Source organism: Zootoca vivipara, chromosome 2 (genome assembly GCF_963506605.1).
Source record: "Zootoca vivipara chromosome 2, rZooViv1.1, whole genome shotgun sequence".
Taxonomy (NCBI): Eukaryota; Metazoa; Chordata; class Lepidosauria; order Squamata; family Lacertidae; genus Zootoca; species Zootoca vivipara.
Genome location: NC_083277.1, coordinates 78,148,190 through 78,165,845, shown reverse-complemented (window position 1 = coordinate 78,165,845; position 17,656 = coordinate 78,148,190). Strand labels below are relative to the sequence as shown.

Here is a 17,656-nt window from a genome sequence, read left to right as displayed (position 1 = left end):
TGGGAGGAAATAGCAGCATTTAATCCTGTTGCTTTATTGATCCCTCTTGTCCTAATATAAAGTGATGTAATAATGAACGATGTGCAGGTCCCTATTCAAAGCTGCTATGGATCACTTTTATGATGTGTATTGGCTATCACAGTAATGATAGAACCACCACTTTTCGTGGAAGAGCAGTATTAAATCAGTGCTTTATTCTGTCAGGTAGTAATTCCAAGCTCCAGAATAATAAAGATTATTTATAACAATACTCTAATACGTACATTCTGGGCAATTGGAACAATAGGATTATTTCTGTGAGAGATGCGTTCAGTTAGTTAACTGTATATACTGCTCTGGACATTTTTACAGAGAATGACATAGAAATTCTTAAAATAAAAATGAGCAAATTGCAATTAATTATGCAGAGGGGGCAGTTCTACTTTAAACACCCCCATTCAATAACCACAGCCATGGAGACCAAAATACTACGGTAAAAGTGATTCAAAATATGTTCGTGCAGCCAAATACTTCAAATTATTGCTTTCACTTCCCCAGGTGTTCCCCCACCTTGTGTTACTGCTGAGTCTAAGTATTCCCCTCCCCCAAGTAACTACTAATTACAGTAGCAACAAATTACCAGATTTCCTTTATCTCCATAAATGGTGACCTCATGCTTTGTAGGGATAATAGAAACGGTAACATTTAACTTACCATTCTTTCTTCTCTTTGAAGACAATTATAGTTCAAGAATCTCTGTTAAGTGCTACTGTGGAATTCCAAAGCTAGTTTTTGTGACCTCACTTTAGAGTCTTGTGCCTTTGTTTTTGGAAATTCATTTCCATCTCTCCAGCTATATTTCAATCTAGATTACCTTCGGTTTACCTTTGATTCTATGCCTGCTATGCTCCTGTCGATACATCTTGTTCCAAAGCTAAGAATGCTGAATTTGCTATTTCTCCAGCTACCATGGTTCACCAAATGAGTACATGGCATGGTAAGTTATGCACGCTGCCCTCTAGTGCTCAAAGACAGGAAACACAGATATTTGTCTGTTACTTGCTCTCCTCCTCCTCCAGACCAATTTCCTGTTTTGACTCAGAGTAGGAATTAGTGTGTATTCCCAATTCTTCTACTCCTCCTCAGGCTTGTATAGCTTGTCATAAAATGGACTGGTCAAAAGGAGGAGGGAAACAAGGAATGGACAAACATATGTGTTATCTGACTTCTGAAACAAGATGGCGGCATTACCCACCACACCATGTGTTTAACACCTCTGAGAAACACCTCTCACGTGAGAGCAGTTCCATTTCCTGATGCTGTTCCTCAGCTGCATTCTGTCCGGAGAAAACAAAAAAGAGTGCTCTGACACAGAGCTTGAAAGTGCTGACTGGGCATGGAAAACGTGGACAAAAGTTAAGTGTGAATAAGTCCATAGACAGAGAGATTCGGTTGCTACAATCATATAAAAGGCAACAATGGCAGCACCAAGAGTGGTAAGGTGAGAATGACTGTAAAGGAGATTCCGTGTCAAATTAAAGTGTCAGGTTGAAGAGAGCAGGATCAAACTCCTCTTTCCACTTCATCCTCACATGTGGAATTCCATAGGCATTTCTCAAAAACAACACTCAAAGGAATTTTGTTAATTAGGATACATGCTCCCCCATGAGTTTACAACAGCCCATTCAGAAACTATCAATATGTGTTTGCTTACCTGTATTCTTTGTCAAAAGAGATACATTTGGAGTCATGTTTGCAAGGATTTAGCTCTGGGACACAATGGTTGATCACCTCATCACATAGCTCCCCTGGGGTAGAAACAAATTAAGAGGTCTTTTAAAACAAATCTGATGTGAGACATTGGTTGATTTTCTTGAACTATTGTGGAAAAAAGGTTTAGGGATAAAGGCCATTGAAGCATAACAGATTAATGCAAATGTCTGATGGTGCGTGGACTAAAGAAAAGTGAACCCACAAACTGTTGAACAAGCTGAATCTTGTGGCACAGCTTAAGGGCTTATCCACACTTACTGTTCCTCTGTGATTCCAGGCACGGTCCGCGCTCTAAAGCTCCATGTCAGAGTGATCTTTTCTTCCTCTTCAATGCTTCCCTTGTGAAATCCAATCTTTACCGCTGAACTGGAGCAAACAGCAATTTGGGGTTTCGGTGGATTGAGTTTTGCGCTATCTCAGCAGTAAAGAGTGGGTTTTTGTGGGGAAATGCTGGGGCAAAACAATGAGCTGTCAGACATGAACCTGGAAAGCCCAGACATGGAGGTGCAGAGCAAACATAAGCATGGATGAGCCTTTATTGTGGCATAAGCTTTTGTGGACAAGATGAAGAGGCATCTGATGAAGTGTTATCAGGCCACAATAAACCTGTTTGCCCAAGGTGCCACAAAAGTTGTTTTTGTTGCAATACACTACCACAGCTGCCCTCTGGATTTGGAGCAGCTCACTACCTTACACCAATAATGGTATCCATTTCAGTGAACAGGTTTTACAACAGGATAGAGTAATGTCACATGCACTGTTCCTTGCTTTGGCACAACATTAAGCTTTAACTGGTACTTGACCACATGACAAGGTCCCTGGATCCAACAGCAAAGAGAACTAGTGACTCATTTACTAACATGTGGAGTAACATTTTTGATGCAAAAATGTTTTGAACGAAGCACTAACTTTCATTTAGAGCCAGTTTTATTTTTCCTACAAGAATATTGTAAGTTTGTTCAACGTGGTAAAAATAGTCTATTTTGTAATGCTAAACAGATTGAAGACTTCATATGATTAATAAACATCTACTAAAAGAGTGCAGAACCTCCTGAACCCAAATAATATGCTGTCTTCTTGGTAATATGGCCCTCAAGGGCAAGGAATAGTTCAGCTGGTTTTAGTTATTACCTGTTCAGTCCAAGGTCTAGTTTTGTATTTTTAACTTCTAATAATGAACAGATCCACAATGTTCAAATCCAGCCCTATTTGGTTACACTTCAGTACCTTAGACTTGAGATATTGCCCATGAAGGACGCAAAACCCTTTTTGTATATGTAATATCTGGTTTATTAAAACCCTTATAACATATTTGATCCAGAAGTCTCCTGAGCAGTTTGAGCCATAATGTAAAATTTCACAGATAAGTCCTATATATGTAGATACCCCAACATGCATTTCGAACACATAACTGTCTCTAAATAGCCACAAGGAAAAATTCCACTGGCAAAAATGAAGCTGTAAATATGCAAACAGATCAGAGTCGATTTCATATTTTGCTACATATTCAGCTTAATGACAAAATTCATTACTGGGGAAAAAAATCAAACAATAACATCCTACAATATTACTAGTGCTTATGGCTAAAGCACTGTACACTCACAAACCTGCTCTATGCGTCTGTTGAAAATGATGCCAAAAGGAATTGAACAAAGTTAGAACCACATGGGGTTCCCCTAACTATAAATAATTTATGGCACTCACCTTGCTTGAAGGGAGGGGAGCAGTGCTAACTCAAGTCAGATTCAGGGGAATGACCAAATGAGTATTCAAAAAGTATATGGTTGTGTATAGTTACAGCACAACTCAACCACTTTCATAACTTGCTGCTGGTTCCCAGCAGACACTCCAAAGTGCTAGGCCTATTGCTTATCAACCTGGGATTTTCTTACAAAAGAGGGGAAATCAGTTTGAGGTAGTACTGGAACAGTTATAAATCCAGCTGACACCTGTTCAGTTCTGCAGAGAATGCCAAACCAGAGAGTTTTATTTTCTAAATCAGGATAGTGCATATTATCTTGTGTACAGCACCGTTATGTTAGATGTTTTGGTAATAATAATAGTTTTAAGGATCTCACAACTGATTATGGAACTGATAACTTTGCTAAAGCTGAAATTGATTTTTTCTAGTACCAATGAGTTGTAGTAAATATCTTATATTTTGTCTGTTAGCCAAACATATGAAGCTTAATTTTATTCAACTAGTCATCCTTCACTAACAGACAGAACTTCTGTGTGAACTACAGGGTCATGACCAATCTCTCCTACATTTGAAATCTTCATTTAAAGAATAAAGAAGCAGGTTCAGATAAATAATTAAATTATATGCCATCAGTTTTACTCCACTGATATCATTTGTTCCCCGAGCCCACACCAGGCTGGAAATCATAAATCATAAATAATAAATTCAAGTGTAATTAAGAAACACTTCTATACAGTGGTACCTCGGGTTACAAACGCTTCAGGTTACAAACCCTTCAGGTTACAGACTCCGCTAACCCAGAAATAGTACCTCAGGTTAAGAACTTTGCTTCAGGATAAGAACAGAAATTGTGCTCTGACAGCATGGCAGCAGCAGGAGCCCCATTGGCTAAAGGTGCTTCAGGTTAAGAACAGTTTCAGGTTAAGATCGGACCTCCGGAATGAATTAAGTTCTTAACCAGAGGTACCACTGTACTCATTGATTCAATGAAGCTTCCTTCCAAGTGGGTAGAAGATTGTAGTCCATAGCTGTCAACCCTCCCGTTTTTGACGGGAAACCCCCGGATTTAAATCCGTTTCCCGCCGTGACCCCGGATTGTTAAATACCCCATAAATGTACCGGATTTCCAAGGAAGCAGCTCCTCTCCCTCCTTGCTGGCCAGGGAGGCTCCACTCAGCGCCCCCCCCACGCAAGCGAGCAGCCAACCGCCGCCTGGTAAAACGCCTCGCTCGGCGGCTGGCTGCTCGCTCACTTGCCGAGTGCTGCTGAAAATTGCCTCTGCACATGCCTGGGCATGCGCAGAACTAATTTCTGGTGCTGCGCAGCTCTGCCCATGTCTGGGCACCAAAAGAAAATTGCTTCTGCGCATGTCTAGACATGCGCAGAAGCGATTTTCTGTGCCCAGACATGTGGACACGGGCAGCCAGCACCAGAAGTTGTTTCTGTGCATATCTAAACATGCACAGAAGCAATTTTCTTTTGGTGCCCAGACATGCGCAGAGCCGGCACTGGAAGTCACTTCTGCACATGTCCAGACATGCGCAGAAATGACTTCTGGTACCGCGCCGCTGGGTGAGTCTGCTGATCCCTTATTTTTCAATGCGGAAGTTGACAGCTATGTTGTAGTCTCAATGTTATATTTAGTAGCTAACTAATATACTTTTAGAAAATTGACTTTTAGCAAAAGTGAAGCAGTGCTACTTACTTCTCAAATTTGTCAAGCCCAAAAGTAATTTCTGAAATAAAATCTTAAGAATTTTGTATGTTCCCAGACCATATGCCTCTACAAGAAAGCTTTTTCCTGATATATAAAAGACATGAGCTACCTCTAGTTCCTTGCTCTCCTAAACTGCAAGACCTAAATCTGCCATTTTAATTATGCAATAAGCATGAAATCAAACCTTACTTCTATCATTTCCACAGTAACTGAGCTGCTTACCACATCGTCTACAATGTGCTTATCCCATCTCAACTTTTGCATGCAAACTAAAACATATAAGCTAGGATGTTTTAAACTATTATTATCACCTCTATTTTTTCATCATTATATTTTATTTGTAAAGCTTCCAAAATTACAAAATACTGTGTAATACGTTATTAAAAACAGAATTCTCTGCCTTTGGGGTAATTCTTTGCCTCTATGTATAGATACCATGTGTCATAAAAGATTTTTAATTGCATTGCTTGAAATAAAAAGTATATTTTTAGTACCATACCAAACTGAACAAGAAACCTAAAATGTAATTTACTTGACATATTTTCATATTTTGCATTTTTGAATGCAACAACAACAACCCACCCTTCACCCTAACATTCCAGAGCAGGTTACATTAAAACAGTTTAAAGTAGCTTAAATTTAGAATAATATATGTAACGAACTTTATCGTGCACTGGATTAATGTGTGAATGACATTCCTAGTTGCATACTAGGATCCTTTAGCGCTGCTTTGTCTTATTTTTTGTTAGTACAATTTAACTCATAAAATATAATAAATGAACAACTGGTTACTAAGGGGAAATCAAAGCATCAAGAACAGGAACTGGTATCTGAAGAAGTGTGCATGCACACGAAAGCTCATACCAAAATAAAAACTTAGTTGGTCTTTAAGGTGCTACTGAAGGAATTTTTTCATTTTACTTCGACCCAGACCAACACGGCTACCTACCTGTAATTGAAAGACAATTCAGGACTGCCAAAGCCATAGGGAATGAACAGGAAGAAACTACTTATCTACTTACATTTAAAAAGCAGCAAGGAGGAAGCTTCTAATGAAAGAAACAGCAGCCCTGAAAAGCCTCAACAGCAATCTGCAAATCTATAATGTCAGAATCTGGTTGCCACCAAATCCCTGTAAACTGGGATGGTGGTGTTAAGATGGATGTTGGAAACGAAAGTGCAAAAGTAAAAAAAGCAGGATGCTGATGTCTGTTTTGAATCCAGTGCTATGGCTATGGGAGAAGTCAGAAACTCTTGGAATGTAAAGCTGGAGAACCCTTCCCAGTAGACTCCGGTTGCATATGCAGTATGTGTAAATAAGCCATATATCATGAAGACACCAGAGTCTCCGTTGCGCCTCATTGTTTGTAAACATAGACTCTGGGTTAAAGCGAGCCTGCAACCCCTGGAATCTCACGCTGCTCAGATATTGGGGTGACATGTAACAATATGTTAATACTGACTCATCCTGACCTTCTATGACTCCAGGACTAAGGCAGCTAAAACAACAAGCTAGCATAGAAACAATCTTCCTGGAGCTGGCTTCATTTAATTTTTTTGCCAATTTACCACAATGGAATTACCACATCAGAATACATGCCATTTGTTTCATGCCACATTCAATGTTTTAAACCCATAATCTGAATCACATTGTTAACTTGTTCAGTGGAAGGGGAAACTACTGCGTGTACCAACGACTTTAAAAAAGCACACCAAATTTTCTTCCAATTTTAATAGCTGATTGGTTAAGGTAAAGCCAAATACCATGTGTTCTGTATTTCCAGTGCCTGAATATAGGACACTCCTTACATTTGTTTTTAATATTAATTATAATAAGAAATATGCAGATATGCAGATGACACAACCTTGATGGCAGAAAGTGAGGAGGAATTAAAGAACCTTTTAATGAGGGTGAAAGAGGAGAGCGCAAAATATGGTCTGAAGCTCAACATCAAAAAAACCAAGATCATGGCCACTGGTCCCATCACCTCCTGGCAAATAGAAGGGGAAGAAATGGAGGCAGTGAGAGATTTTACTTTCTTGGGCTCCTTGATCACTGCAGATGGTGACAGCAGTCACGAAATTAAAAGACGCCTGCTTCTTGGGAGAAAAGCAATGACAAACCTAGACAGCATCTTAAAAAGCAGAGACATCACCTTGCCGACAAAGGTCCGTATAGTTAAAGCTATGGTTTTCCCAGTAGTGATGTATGGAAGTGAGAGTTGGACCATAAAGAAGGCTGATCGCCGAAGAATTGATGCTTTTGAATTATGGTGCTGGAGGAGACTCTTGAGAGTCCCATGGACTGCAAGAAGATCAAACCAATCCATTCTTAAGGAAATCAGCCCTGAGTGCTCCCTGGAAGGACAGATCGTGAAGCTGAGGCTCCAATACTTTGGCCACCTCATGAGAAGAGAAGAATCCTTGGAAAAGACCCTGATGTTGGGAAAGATTGAGGGCACTAGGAGAAGGGGACGACAGAGGACAAGATGGTTGGACAGTGTTCTCGAAGCTACGAACATGAGTTTGACCAAACTGCGGGAGGCAGTGCAAGATAGGAGTGCCTGGCGTGCTCTGGTCCATGGGGTCACGAAGAGTCGGACACGACTAAACGACTAAACAACAACAACAAATAATAAGAAATAGGACATGGAAAATATTTTCAGCTTTATTCAGAAACATCTTGTACAGAGCCCAAAGCTAGGGGGAAAATATATTGAAAGGCAACTCCCCTCCCCAAAAAGGCAGGAATAAAATGAGCATTATACAATTGGCTAACATTTGCAACCACCTAAAGAAAATAATAGGGACCCAGGTGGCGCTGTGGTTAAACCACTGAGCCTAGGGCTTGCTGATCAGAAGGTCAGCGGTTTGAATCCCTGTGACGGGGTGAGCTCCCGTTGCTTGGTCCCAGCTCCTGCCAACCTAGCAGTTTGAAAGCACGTCAAAATGCAAGTAGATAAATAGGAACCGCTACAGCGGGAAGGTAAACGGCGTTTCCATGTGCTGCTCTGGTTTGCCAGAAGCGGCTTTGTCATGCTGGCCACATGACCTGGAAGCTATACGCCGGCTCCCTCAGCCAATAATGCGAGATGAGCGCGCAACTCCAGAGTCGGTCACGACTGGACCTAATGGTCAGGGGTCCCTTTACCTTTACCTAAAGAAAATAATAGCATAAAGTTGAAAAACAGTAGGCACCACGTTCATATATTTACTTGGACTTCTGGAAGAAATATTTGGCAAGGTTTTTACCTTTAGCAATGTATATGCAGTGGGCGATGTTGCCATATAAAAGCATTAAAGCAACTCTGCTACATCACACCCAGAGTTCATGTAGTCCTGCAGCCCAAGGCAAGCAAAATGCTCCAGAGAAACCCACTACTGGGTTATGAAGCCAAAAATCATTATTTAGGGTACATTACTACTACCGTATATTATGATTTGTTTGTTACAGTGCAAAGTAAAGTGTGTGCCACTTCTAGGCACATAATCTTTCCAAGGTATTTCCGTAATCAAACGGGATCATAAAAAGTAACAAAACAAGAACAACTCGACACAGATTAAAAGATTAAGCAACAGAAGATGTGCTTTATGTCAAAAGCATTTTTATTGGTTTCATATTTAGTCACTAGGGATAAAATCTTGACCATGTTTAAGCCAAAAAGAGAAATTTTTGCAGTAATTTTAGCATCTATCTATCAAATGGCAATATACTCCAGAAGAAACATACAAACTGCCAGACCATTCTTAACTTTTAGGCATGAGAAACCAGCCATGCTTGTTCCTTGTAAGGATTACATACAGTAATTCCCTGAGAACTGAATTGGTACCACTTCAGATATTACTGGTGGTAAAATTGTTCAGATGTAATAGTTTTAAATAAGGTTGAAACAGTATTTGACCCTATTTTTCTTCAGCTGTGGGATCATGCTCAGCTGTAAAGGGAGGAGGCCTTCCTAGATTATGTGCAAAATTAACCTACACACTGCTTTTAAACAATGTAGGTTTCATATTTCTCTGAATAATACCTTACTTTCTCGAATTCTTCTCTTTTCCAAGCTAAATTATCCAACCTTTAGTGTGTTTCATCTAAATTCCAAGACACTTTTACAATCACTCTCTTCTGAAAAAAAATCAAATATACAACTATACAAAAAATATACCAATGAATTCAAAACTCTTTTGAGAGTCAGTACAGGAAATAGCTCTAAGCCAGGGGTCCCCAGACTTACCGCGCAGTGGGCCGGTGCCCGCCGCGCCGACTGCGCGGCGGGCCGGAGGGCATGGGAGTGCGTGCGCAGCGGGCCGGAGGGCGGGGGAGTGCGCGCCGTGCGCATGCGCACACGCACACGGGCGGGGGGAAAATAGCCGAAAATCGCTTGTGCGCATGCGTATGGGCCTCCCCCGACCCGGAAGTGCATCGGAAATGACCTCTTCTGGGTCGGGAGAGGCCCATACGCATGCGCAAAAAGGATTTTCGGCGATTTTTTGCCGATTTTTCTGATCGTCGCCGCGCCGCGCGCCGTAAGAGCGGGCAGCGGGGGTCGTCGCGGGCCGGATTGGGAGGCCGATTGGGCCGCATCCGGCCCGGGGGCCGTAGTTTGGGGACCCCTGCTCTAAGCTGCACACAAGTCACAACGCAGTAATAAAATTCTGTTTCCCTAGTATGATCAAAATAGATTTTCTTGAAATACAAAGCAATGATCTCTGAACCTAAATATTAATTCATTTCTGAGCAGCACACTTGAAATAATGAAGACAAGCATGCAAACAGGTAAACTAACCCCAGTGAGCTTTGTTATAGACCTAAGTGGAAGATGACTGAAAACCTTCCCCACAGACTGACTTTTTTGTGCCAAGAGCTTTAGATTTGAGCTATTCTGAGTAGAGACAGAAGTAACTCAATGAAATCCACTATCAACACTGAAATCCCACCCTAAGCCCCTGTTCAAAATTATTTCAAGCAATGTTGAGATGCAGTATCCCCATCCCACATCAATTGCTTGAAAACACCGTTTTGCTTATTTCAAGTTGAGAGGAAAGATGCTGTTTTGTCTGTGTCAATTTTCTATCCTTTATATATAGAAAGCAAAACTATAGTAAAAATAAATGGATAAAAAATAGAAAAGAACTACTGACTCAAAGCATCAGTTACTAACTTCTCCTCTTGGGGCTCCAGCAATTTAAAGGTTTCTGGCAGAAAGATGGTTAAAATTCCCCCCCCCCAGCCAACCATTTACAAAAGCATCCCAAAAGGGCCCCAAACAACATTTTAAGAGTTTGGGAAATTTTAGATTTACTTACCAAGCCGCTCAAACCTGATACTTATTAAATCCCATGATATGTAATACACTCCAGCTTACAAGGAGCCTTTCTCTAAGTGTCTGATGCTCAGAGAGTAGCAAGACCAGTTCACATTTTCATGGTTTATAAGTGTAGATATTTTCTTACCACTGTACAGTGAATATAAGCAGTTATGATTTGGTGGCTGCTTGTATTCTTAGATCCTTGGGCAAATACCTTATATATTTGCTTACCTGTATAATTAGGGAGGCAGAGGCAGGCATAATTGTTTACTCCATCCATACAAGTTGAGTTGTTCTCGCAATCATTATCTTCACAGTCATCTGGATTACTTTCACATTTTTCGCCCTCAAATCCAATAGGGCAGGAACAACTTTTAACAGAAGGGTAAACAAGACAGAAAAACTAATTTACATTTCAGACTGAAATAAGTTGGTAGCAGAAACAGCTCAAACTAGGTTTGCATGTGTTGACCACTAAAGGTCATCAGTATTGAACGAAGATGGTTGGCACCCATGAAAGTTCCCCAATATAAACTATTGAAAGAATCCAGCAATATCCAGCACTGAAGGTTCATAACCATATTTGAAAACCCAGCTATAAACCAGGCTTCAAAATTATTTGCTGGCTGTATGTCAGAAAGCCAATAACACGAGACTCTCTGGACTGGACAGAAAATAGGTAAAGCAGATATAAAAGGCCAGAGGTTCAGGAGGGAGGGGCAGAATTGCAGTGGGTGATGAGGTAAGTGAACAGGAAAAATGTGTCTGTTTTGCAAGCTGAATTGTAGGGGGGAAGAGCAGGAGGCAGGCAGTCTGTTTTATGCTGCAGAGAGAGTCAGTGTTTGGGCTCTCTGAATCGGAGGCTGCAGCAATGGAAGAAACAGGACCCCTTTGGAATGTAATGCTCTGCACTCTATCTAGGTTCAGCTTGTATATATGTGTAAATAAATCATAAAGACACAAAAGTCTCTGCTGTCCCTTATTGTACAAAAGAAAACACAGGCTCTGGTAAGTGTGGCTGGTACCCCTGGAATCTTGCACAGATCAGAGATCATGGTGGTGTGTAACAATACTAGAGAGAGCTGTTTTAGTAATCTGCTTGGTTGGGGAGCCTATTTTGGCTGAAAAGTGAGTTAAAAGTGAGGTGAAAATACTTTAAAAAACAACAAAAATTGTATGATTACATCTTTTTACATGTGACTGTGAATGCATGTTTCTGTAATAACTGAGAACAGGAATAATTCTGAATTATGTTTTATTTATTTTCTAACTCTAGCCTACAGCAGCTCACCAGCAACAGGTAACACAACAAAAAAGACTTAGCAATGTTTTGAAGATGTGATTTCTGGAACATTTTAAGCAGTTCACTTTTTTATATAAAAATATCCACATACCAGTTTCACTAATGTACTATAAGAAGCATGAAATTTGTTTGTAGTTATACATATCACTTTTTTTATTAAAAAAATGCAATTTAGAGGGTAGATTAACAGAAACACTTCCTCACGCATTATGTAGAAAAGTAACAAGTAAGTTGCCCTCTTTTTCCCTGACACGCTAGCTTTCTATGTGTAAGAACTACCCTTTCTTGCGAAGCAGAAGTATATAAAAAATGCAGCGCATCATTTGAGTATGTTCTAGGACAGGAGTGGGTAACATATGGCCTTTCTAACATTCCTCCCATCAGTCCCAGCCAGAATGGTCAATGACCGGTGGAAGCTTTAATTCAGCAAGATCTGGAGGGCCAAATTTAGTCATCCCTGATCTTGAAAGCTTGTACACTGGAGTCTGTGTGCTTCCTATGCAAAAAGCCTGAGATGGGAAAACCTTAAATAAAATATGTAGCTGGATAAAGGAACAAACAAAGAATAAAAAGAAGAGCCAGGCAATTTTGTAGAAGTCAACATTGCTGAGTTAAAAGTATCTGCTTCTTTCATATTCATGAACAACAAAAGAGGGGCAAGTTGTCTCTCCTTAGCAAAAGGAACAAATTTTCTTTTAAAAGTATAAGGACAAAGTATTACACAACTATACAGCATGACAACACAAAACTTGGATACTTGCAGACCATATGCCCCCAAATAATAAAAAGAACATAAAAGCAATTTGAACTGATTGTGCAGAAGAGCTCCTGACACTTCTCATCCCACACTCACCACTCATAGGTCATAATAGCTAGAAGGGACAGGGATATATCTTTAGAAAGAATGACTGAAAACAAACTGCTTGAATCAATTCTACTTAAAGCACACTAAATCAGTATGAAATATTTTCTTTGCCTGTCTTTTACCTCATTAGTACCAATAAAAAACGTCCTCTTTCTGACCCTTTGGTGATACGCGGGATCACATGAGGCAGATAAGAGAGGACAGGAAGAGCTGGCACAGCATCTTTTGTAGCCAAGAAAGGGGATGGGGCGAGTAGGATAAAAGAACTCTAATTAAATAAAGCGATCCATTCATCATGTCTCCCGTTTCCATTACAAAACCCCATTTTTCAGGGCTTTATAACTCAGCCATAAAAATGTGCTCTAGGCTGCAACTTGGCACACAAGGTCTCAGTTTGGGAGCACAGATTCATTCTTTCATTTGAAAAGAAAAGAAAAATGAGGAGCCTGTATTAGCTGCTTTTATTGTCTATTTCTGTATGCCACATTCTGACTAGAACAGGTGATGTTTACAATAAACAGTATACTACTAATAAGAACTGGCAATAAGACAACACTGTTCAAACAATATGCATTTCCATTACTAACATACAAAATTCAAGCTATAGCTATAAACCCGAGAATTGTATCTTTGCTAAAAAACAAAAAAAACAGAAAAGGAGGAGAGAACTTTTGAAACCAGAAGTATTGTTTATTGGCATATGTAATGAGGGCCTGTTTATTTATTTAATCCAGATTGATTAACTGCTAAATAAATAAATAAGCACTAAGCAGTTTAAATATAAAACAAGCAGGTCCTTCTTTCTGAACACAGTATTGTTCACATAACGAGTCCATGGTTACCATTATTTCCAATGGATATATTTCTAATCTAGGAGTTTTTGAATCTCTCTCCCTGCTTTTTCAATGGCTGCAGCCAATCAACAAAAGAAAGACAAAGTAAAAAATGATTTGTCTCAGCACTCCTGCTGTCTGATTCATTCAGTCTAGTTCTCCTCCTCCTTCCATTGTTTCTGCCCGGAAATGGCTGCCGACGACCAGCAAAGCAAGGAAGTAAGGAAGCCATTTGTTTGGATATGTGAATCTGCAGAGCATATAGCAAGGTTTAGGCATAATTCTTCATGTGAAGGTAAGTGAATTTTTGGATACCGAGCATACAGATAGTAGGACCTAAGTGTAGTATATATTATTCCTTAAATATAGCCATTAATCTATACAATTTTTTGTTCCAGATGTAGTATTGTAATGTGCTTTTGGAAATGGCAATTGATGCAAAATGTAGTGGCCATGAGAGTGATAGGGCAGTGGATTGAATGCATTTACTGTAATCCCCATTTTAAAAGTTAATCTGGTTGGCCTAGTGCTTCCATATAGACCTGCCCATGCCTTGAGATCTACAGATGAGGCTTTCCTGCTGGCCCCAATACAGCATGAAAGACAGCACAGGGCTTTGGGAAAGGACCTTTTCAGTTGTGGTCCCATGCCTATGGAATTCCTTTGCCACTGAAATGCATGCTCCTTCATGATATTATAGTAGGAAATAGGTTAAGACGCATCTCTTTCAGTAGAGTTTTGGAGAGGAATGTTATAAAGAATTATGGAAGTGATGAACAATTTAATGTTACCCTTTTCTATTGTGTATCAAAGTTATGCAATTGTTTTAATTATGTTTGATATTACTTTATTGTATTCTTTTTATATGTTGATTGATGCAAACTACTCTGTGTCAATAATAAAATAAACAAATGATGTAGCTGGGAGAACTACTGTGAAAATTATGTCTGTTCTGACTGGCATCTCAAGCAAGAGGACTACACTGCATTAAACACAAACCACTCATTTCCTTCTGTTTGCTAAGACTTCAGGGAGAGCAAACATGATTAGCCTTAAACTAGTTCTTCTGGTGAACTGAAAAGACTCAGGAACACATTTCATTTCATATGCAAGCATAAGCTACGAAAAAATAAGTGCCAGAGAAAACATAAAGATTAATCAAATCTGAATGTATAGTCAGAGATGTTGGAAACTTGATTAGAATAGAGGTTATTGGAGGCCTGTACATATGCCATATTAACAACTCAAATTAAGGAAGAGATATTCCCTCCCCCATTCATGGATGTGATTATATGTTCTACAAAGTTGTAGCAGCTGGATCATGCAGTGCTATATTTTATTGAATAGGGTTACCAATCTGTACAGTCAGAACTTTCACAACATTACCCTGTTGGTGGGGTTTGAATTTTTTGAAAGATGCAGGATTTTTTTTTGTTATGGAAATTTCTAACATAAATTAAAGTGACAAAAAGGAGTTGTGTATACAAGGCTTTAGAATGGGATGTTTCAGGAAGTTGCTGACTACATAAGCCACAATAAGGACCAATTACTATGGCTACATATTCCTTCCCAGAAAGGGTAATTCTGTTAGCATAAGTGTAATTGGCTGAATTATGTTGGAAAGATTCTTTACACATCTTCCCTACTGAATGGGAACCACACAATCTCTTTGTTTAAGTTGTAGTAGCCATGCACTTTTCAAACATATTCATTGGGCCAAACTCTAAACCCTTTAAGGTGCCAGAGGAATGTTGTATTTTCACTAAGAAACATGCATCTCAATCTAGGGGCATTGAATAAACAGCACAGAATTTAATGATAAACTTTTTAAAGATTTTTATCTTAGTAGAATTTTTATTTTAACATAAATTTTAAAAGATTTTTATCTTAACAGAACTTGATATGGCTGGCTATATTAAATGTAAAAAGGGCCCCCTGACCATCAGGTCCAGTCGTGTCCGACTCTGGGGTTGCGGCGCTCATTTCGCTCTATAGGCCGAGGGAGCCGGAGTTTGTCTGCAGACAGCTTCCGGGTCATGTGGCCAGCATGACAAAGCTGCTTCTGGCGAACCAGAGCAGTGCATGGAAACGCCGTTTACCTTTCCACTGGAGCGGTCCCTATTTATCTACTTGCACTTTGATGTGCTTTCGAACTGCTAGGTGGGCAGGAGCTGGGACCAAGCAACGGGAGCTCACCCCATTGCAGGGACTCGAACCAACGACCTTCTGATCAGCAAGCCCTAGACTCTGTGGTTTAACCCACAGCGCCACCTGGGTCCCTATATTAAATGTACTAATGTATATTAGTATGCTCTGATCAAGTGATTTAGTATTTAAAGAGATGAACGCTGGCAAGATGTCCTGCAGTTTACAAATCAGCTGTTGTGTTAAAAAAAGCAAATGTTTTAGAGCCCTTTGGCTAAAGAACTACACACACCTGCATATCAACAGGACGGACTCAATAGCCCATAAACACCGAACTCATCCATCAACTGCGGAACATTAACACTGCAAAATCTATTAGTTAAGTTAAAAAAAAACTTAAGTGAACTTTGTATTATTGGAATAATGCAAAGCACATTGGTGCGCTTCAGCTGAAGAAATAACATATCCACTCAGCACAGCAGCTATATAGACTTCATCACAGCAGCCAAGTTCCAACTAAAATTAAATATTTGTGAGTAACATATATCTCAATGGATTAGTTAAACACATGCTTAAACCTTTCCCATTCATATCAACAGTACATAAAAATGCTTTTCTGCAGTTTGATTTTATCTGACACTCTTAAGGCTTCGGCAGTGATCAAGGGCTGGTATGAAGGAAGGTTTCTATTCATTCTTAGTAAAAACAGCAAGGTACTAATATAGCACCTTCCTGATATTTGTGGCACTTATTTCTCACTGGGCAACGTTTGACACAAAAGTGTATACCATAAGTCGATATTAGTTGGAAATCAGTATTTATTCTGATCTTTCTATTAATGTTAATTAATTTTAGATATTATTACCACCTGTATCTCAAAATGCAATGCTGGGATAAACCCCTACAGCTCTGAACACAAAAACACATTCTAAAAATGTAACTGTTAAAATATATCCCAGTGGGATCAGAACAATATCAGAAATATCGACCATTGCACCTGGAGGAAGCAAATAAAAACTGTGAAATGGGTACATCTAGCTTTGTTTGCTGTTCCTTAAACCAGGAGGCTAGATGACACTTGTATTACAAAAAATGTAAATTTACATTAAGAAAAATACAACTTTAGAGTAAACTGTTTACTGTTAAAAACCTGAAAGAGATTTTGATTCAATGTTTCATTTTATCCCATGCCCTTTGCTGACACCGTTGTGGCAGCATGTTATAACAGTAGATAGGAGTAGTAGAATCACCTGCTGTTTAGGCCCCTTATGTTACCTACAAACAGCTGGATAAGGAAGGGTGTGAGGATGGAGTTTCAGTCATAACAGGGTGAATTTCCTGGCTTATGTCACCACCTTCCCATTACTCAAAAGATAATTTTCTTGTCTGTGACTACAGGAACTTGGGAGTTAAATCACTTGGCATTTCATATGGAGAAACACTTTGGCTTAAAATTCCCTCTACAAGAGCAAAGATTTGACAAGTTTGGCAGCTGAGCTTATATATTTATATGTTTCTCTGGGAGGTGAGAGGGGGAGTGAATAGAATATATAATTTCTTTCACAGGCCACACAACAGAAAGTTCCAAAGGGGCTTTCTCTTTTGCACATGAGATAATAGTCTCTCATCTTGAAACACAAAGGTTGTAGGAATGCAATTCTGCTTCTGCCAGCAGAATCTACACAGTGAATTAAAATAAAACAAGGGAAAAAATCAGTGCCATAACTTCAGAATTTAGTGATGTCAAATTCCCCTCTAGGTGGCTTACAGCACATATAAAAAATTATAAAACATCGGACATTAAACATTTCCCAATATAGGGCTGCCTTCAGATGTCTTCTAAAAGTCAAATAGTTGTTTATTTCCCTGACATCTGATGGGAGGGCGTTCCACAGGGTGGGTGCCACTACTGAGAAGGCCCTCTCCCTGGTTCCCTGTAATTTCACTTCTCACAGTGAGGGAACCGTCAGAAGGCCCTCAGAGCTCCCACCCACCTGTTCCCCTATTCCCCAACCCTTTCCCTTTAAATAGCT

The 17,656-nt window shown here is 39.7% G+C and overlaps 1 protein-coding gene across 2 annotated transcripts in view; it reads right to left on the bottom strand.

Annotated features, from left to right (window-relative positions):
• Positions 1–17,656, bottom strand: part of SLIT3 (slit guidance ligand 3) — a 414,666-nt gene that overhangs the window by 40,546 nt on the left and 356,464 nt on the right. For both annotated transcript variants that reach the window (XM_035105174.2, XM_035105175.2), the window contains exons 28-29: positions 10,709–10,848; positions 1,694–1,787 (exon numbers count right to left, since the gene is read on the bottom strand). In XM_035105174.2, the coding sequence (XP_034961065.1) occupies positions 1,694–1,787; positions 10,709–10,848 (234 nt within the window). The remainder of the gene's footprint in view (positions 1–1,693; positions 1,788–10,708; positions 10,849–17,656) is intronic.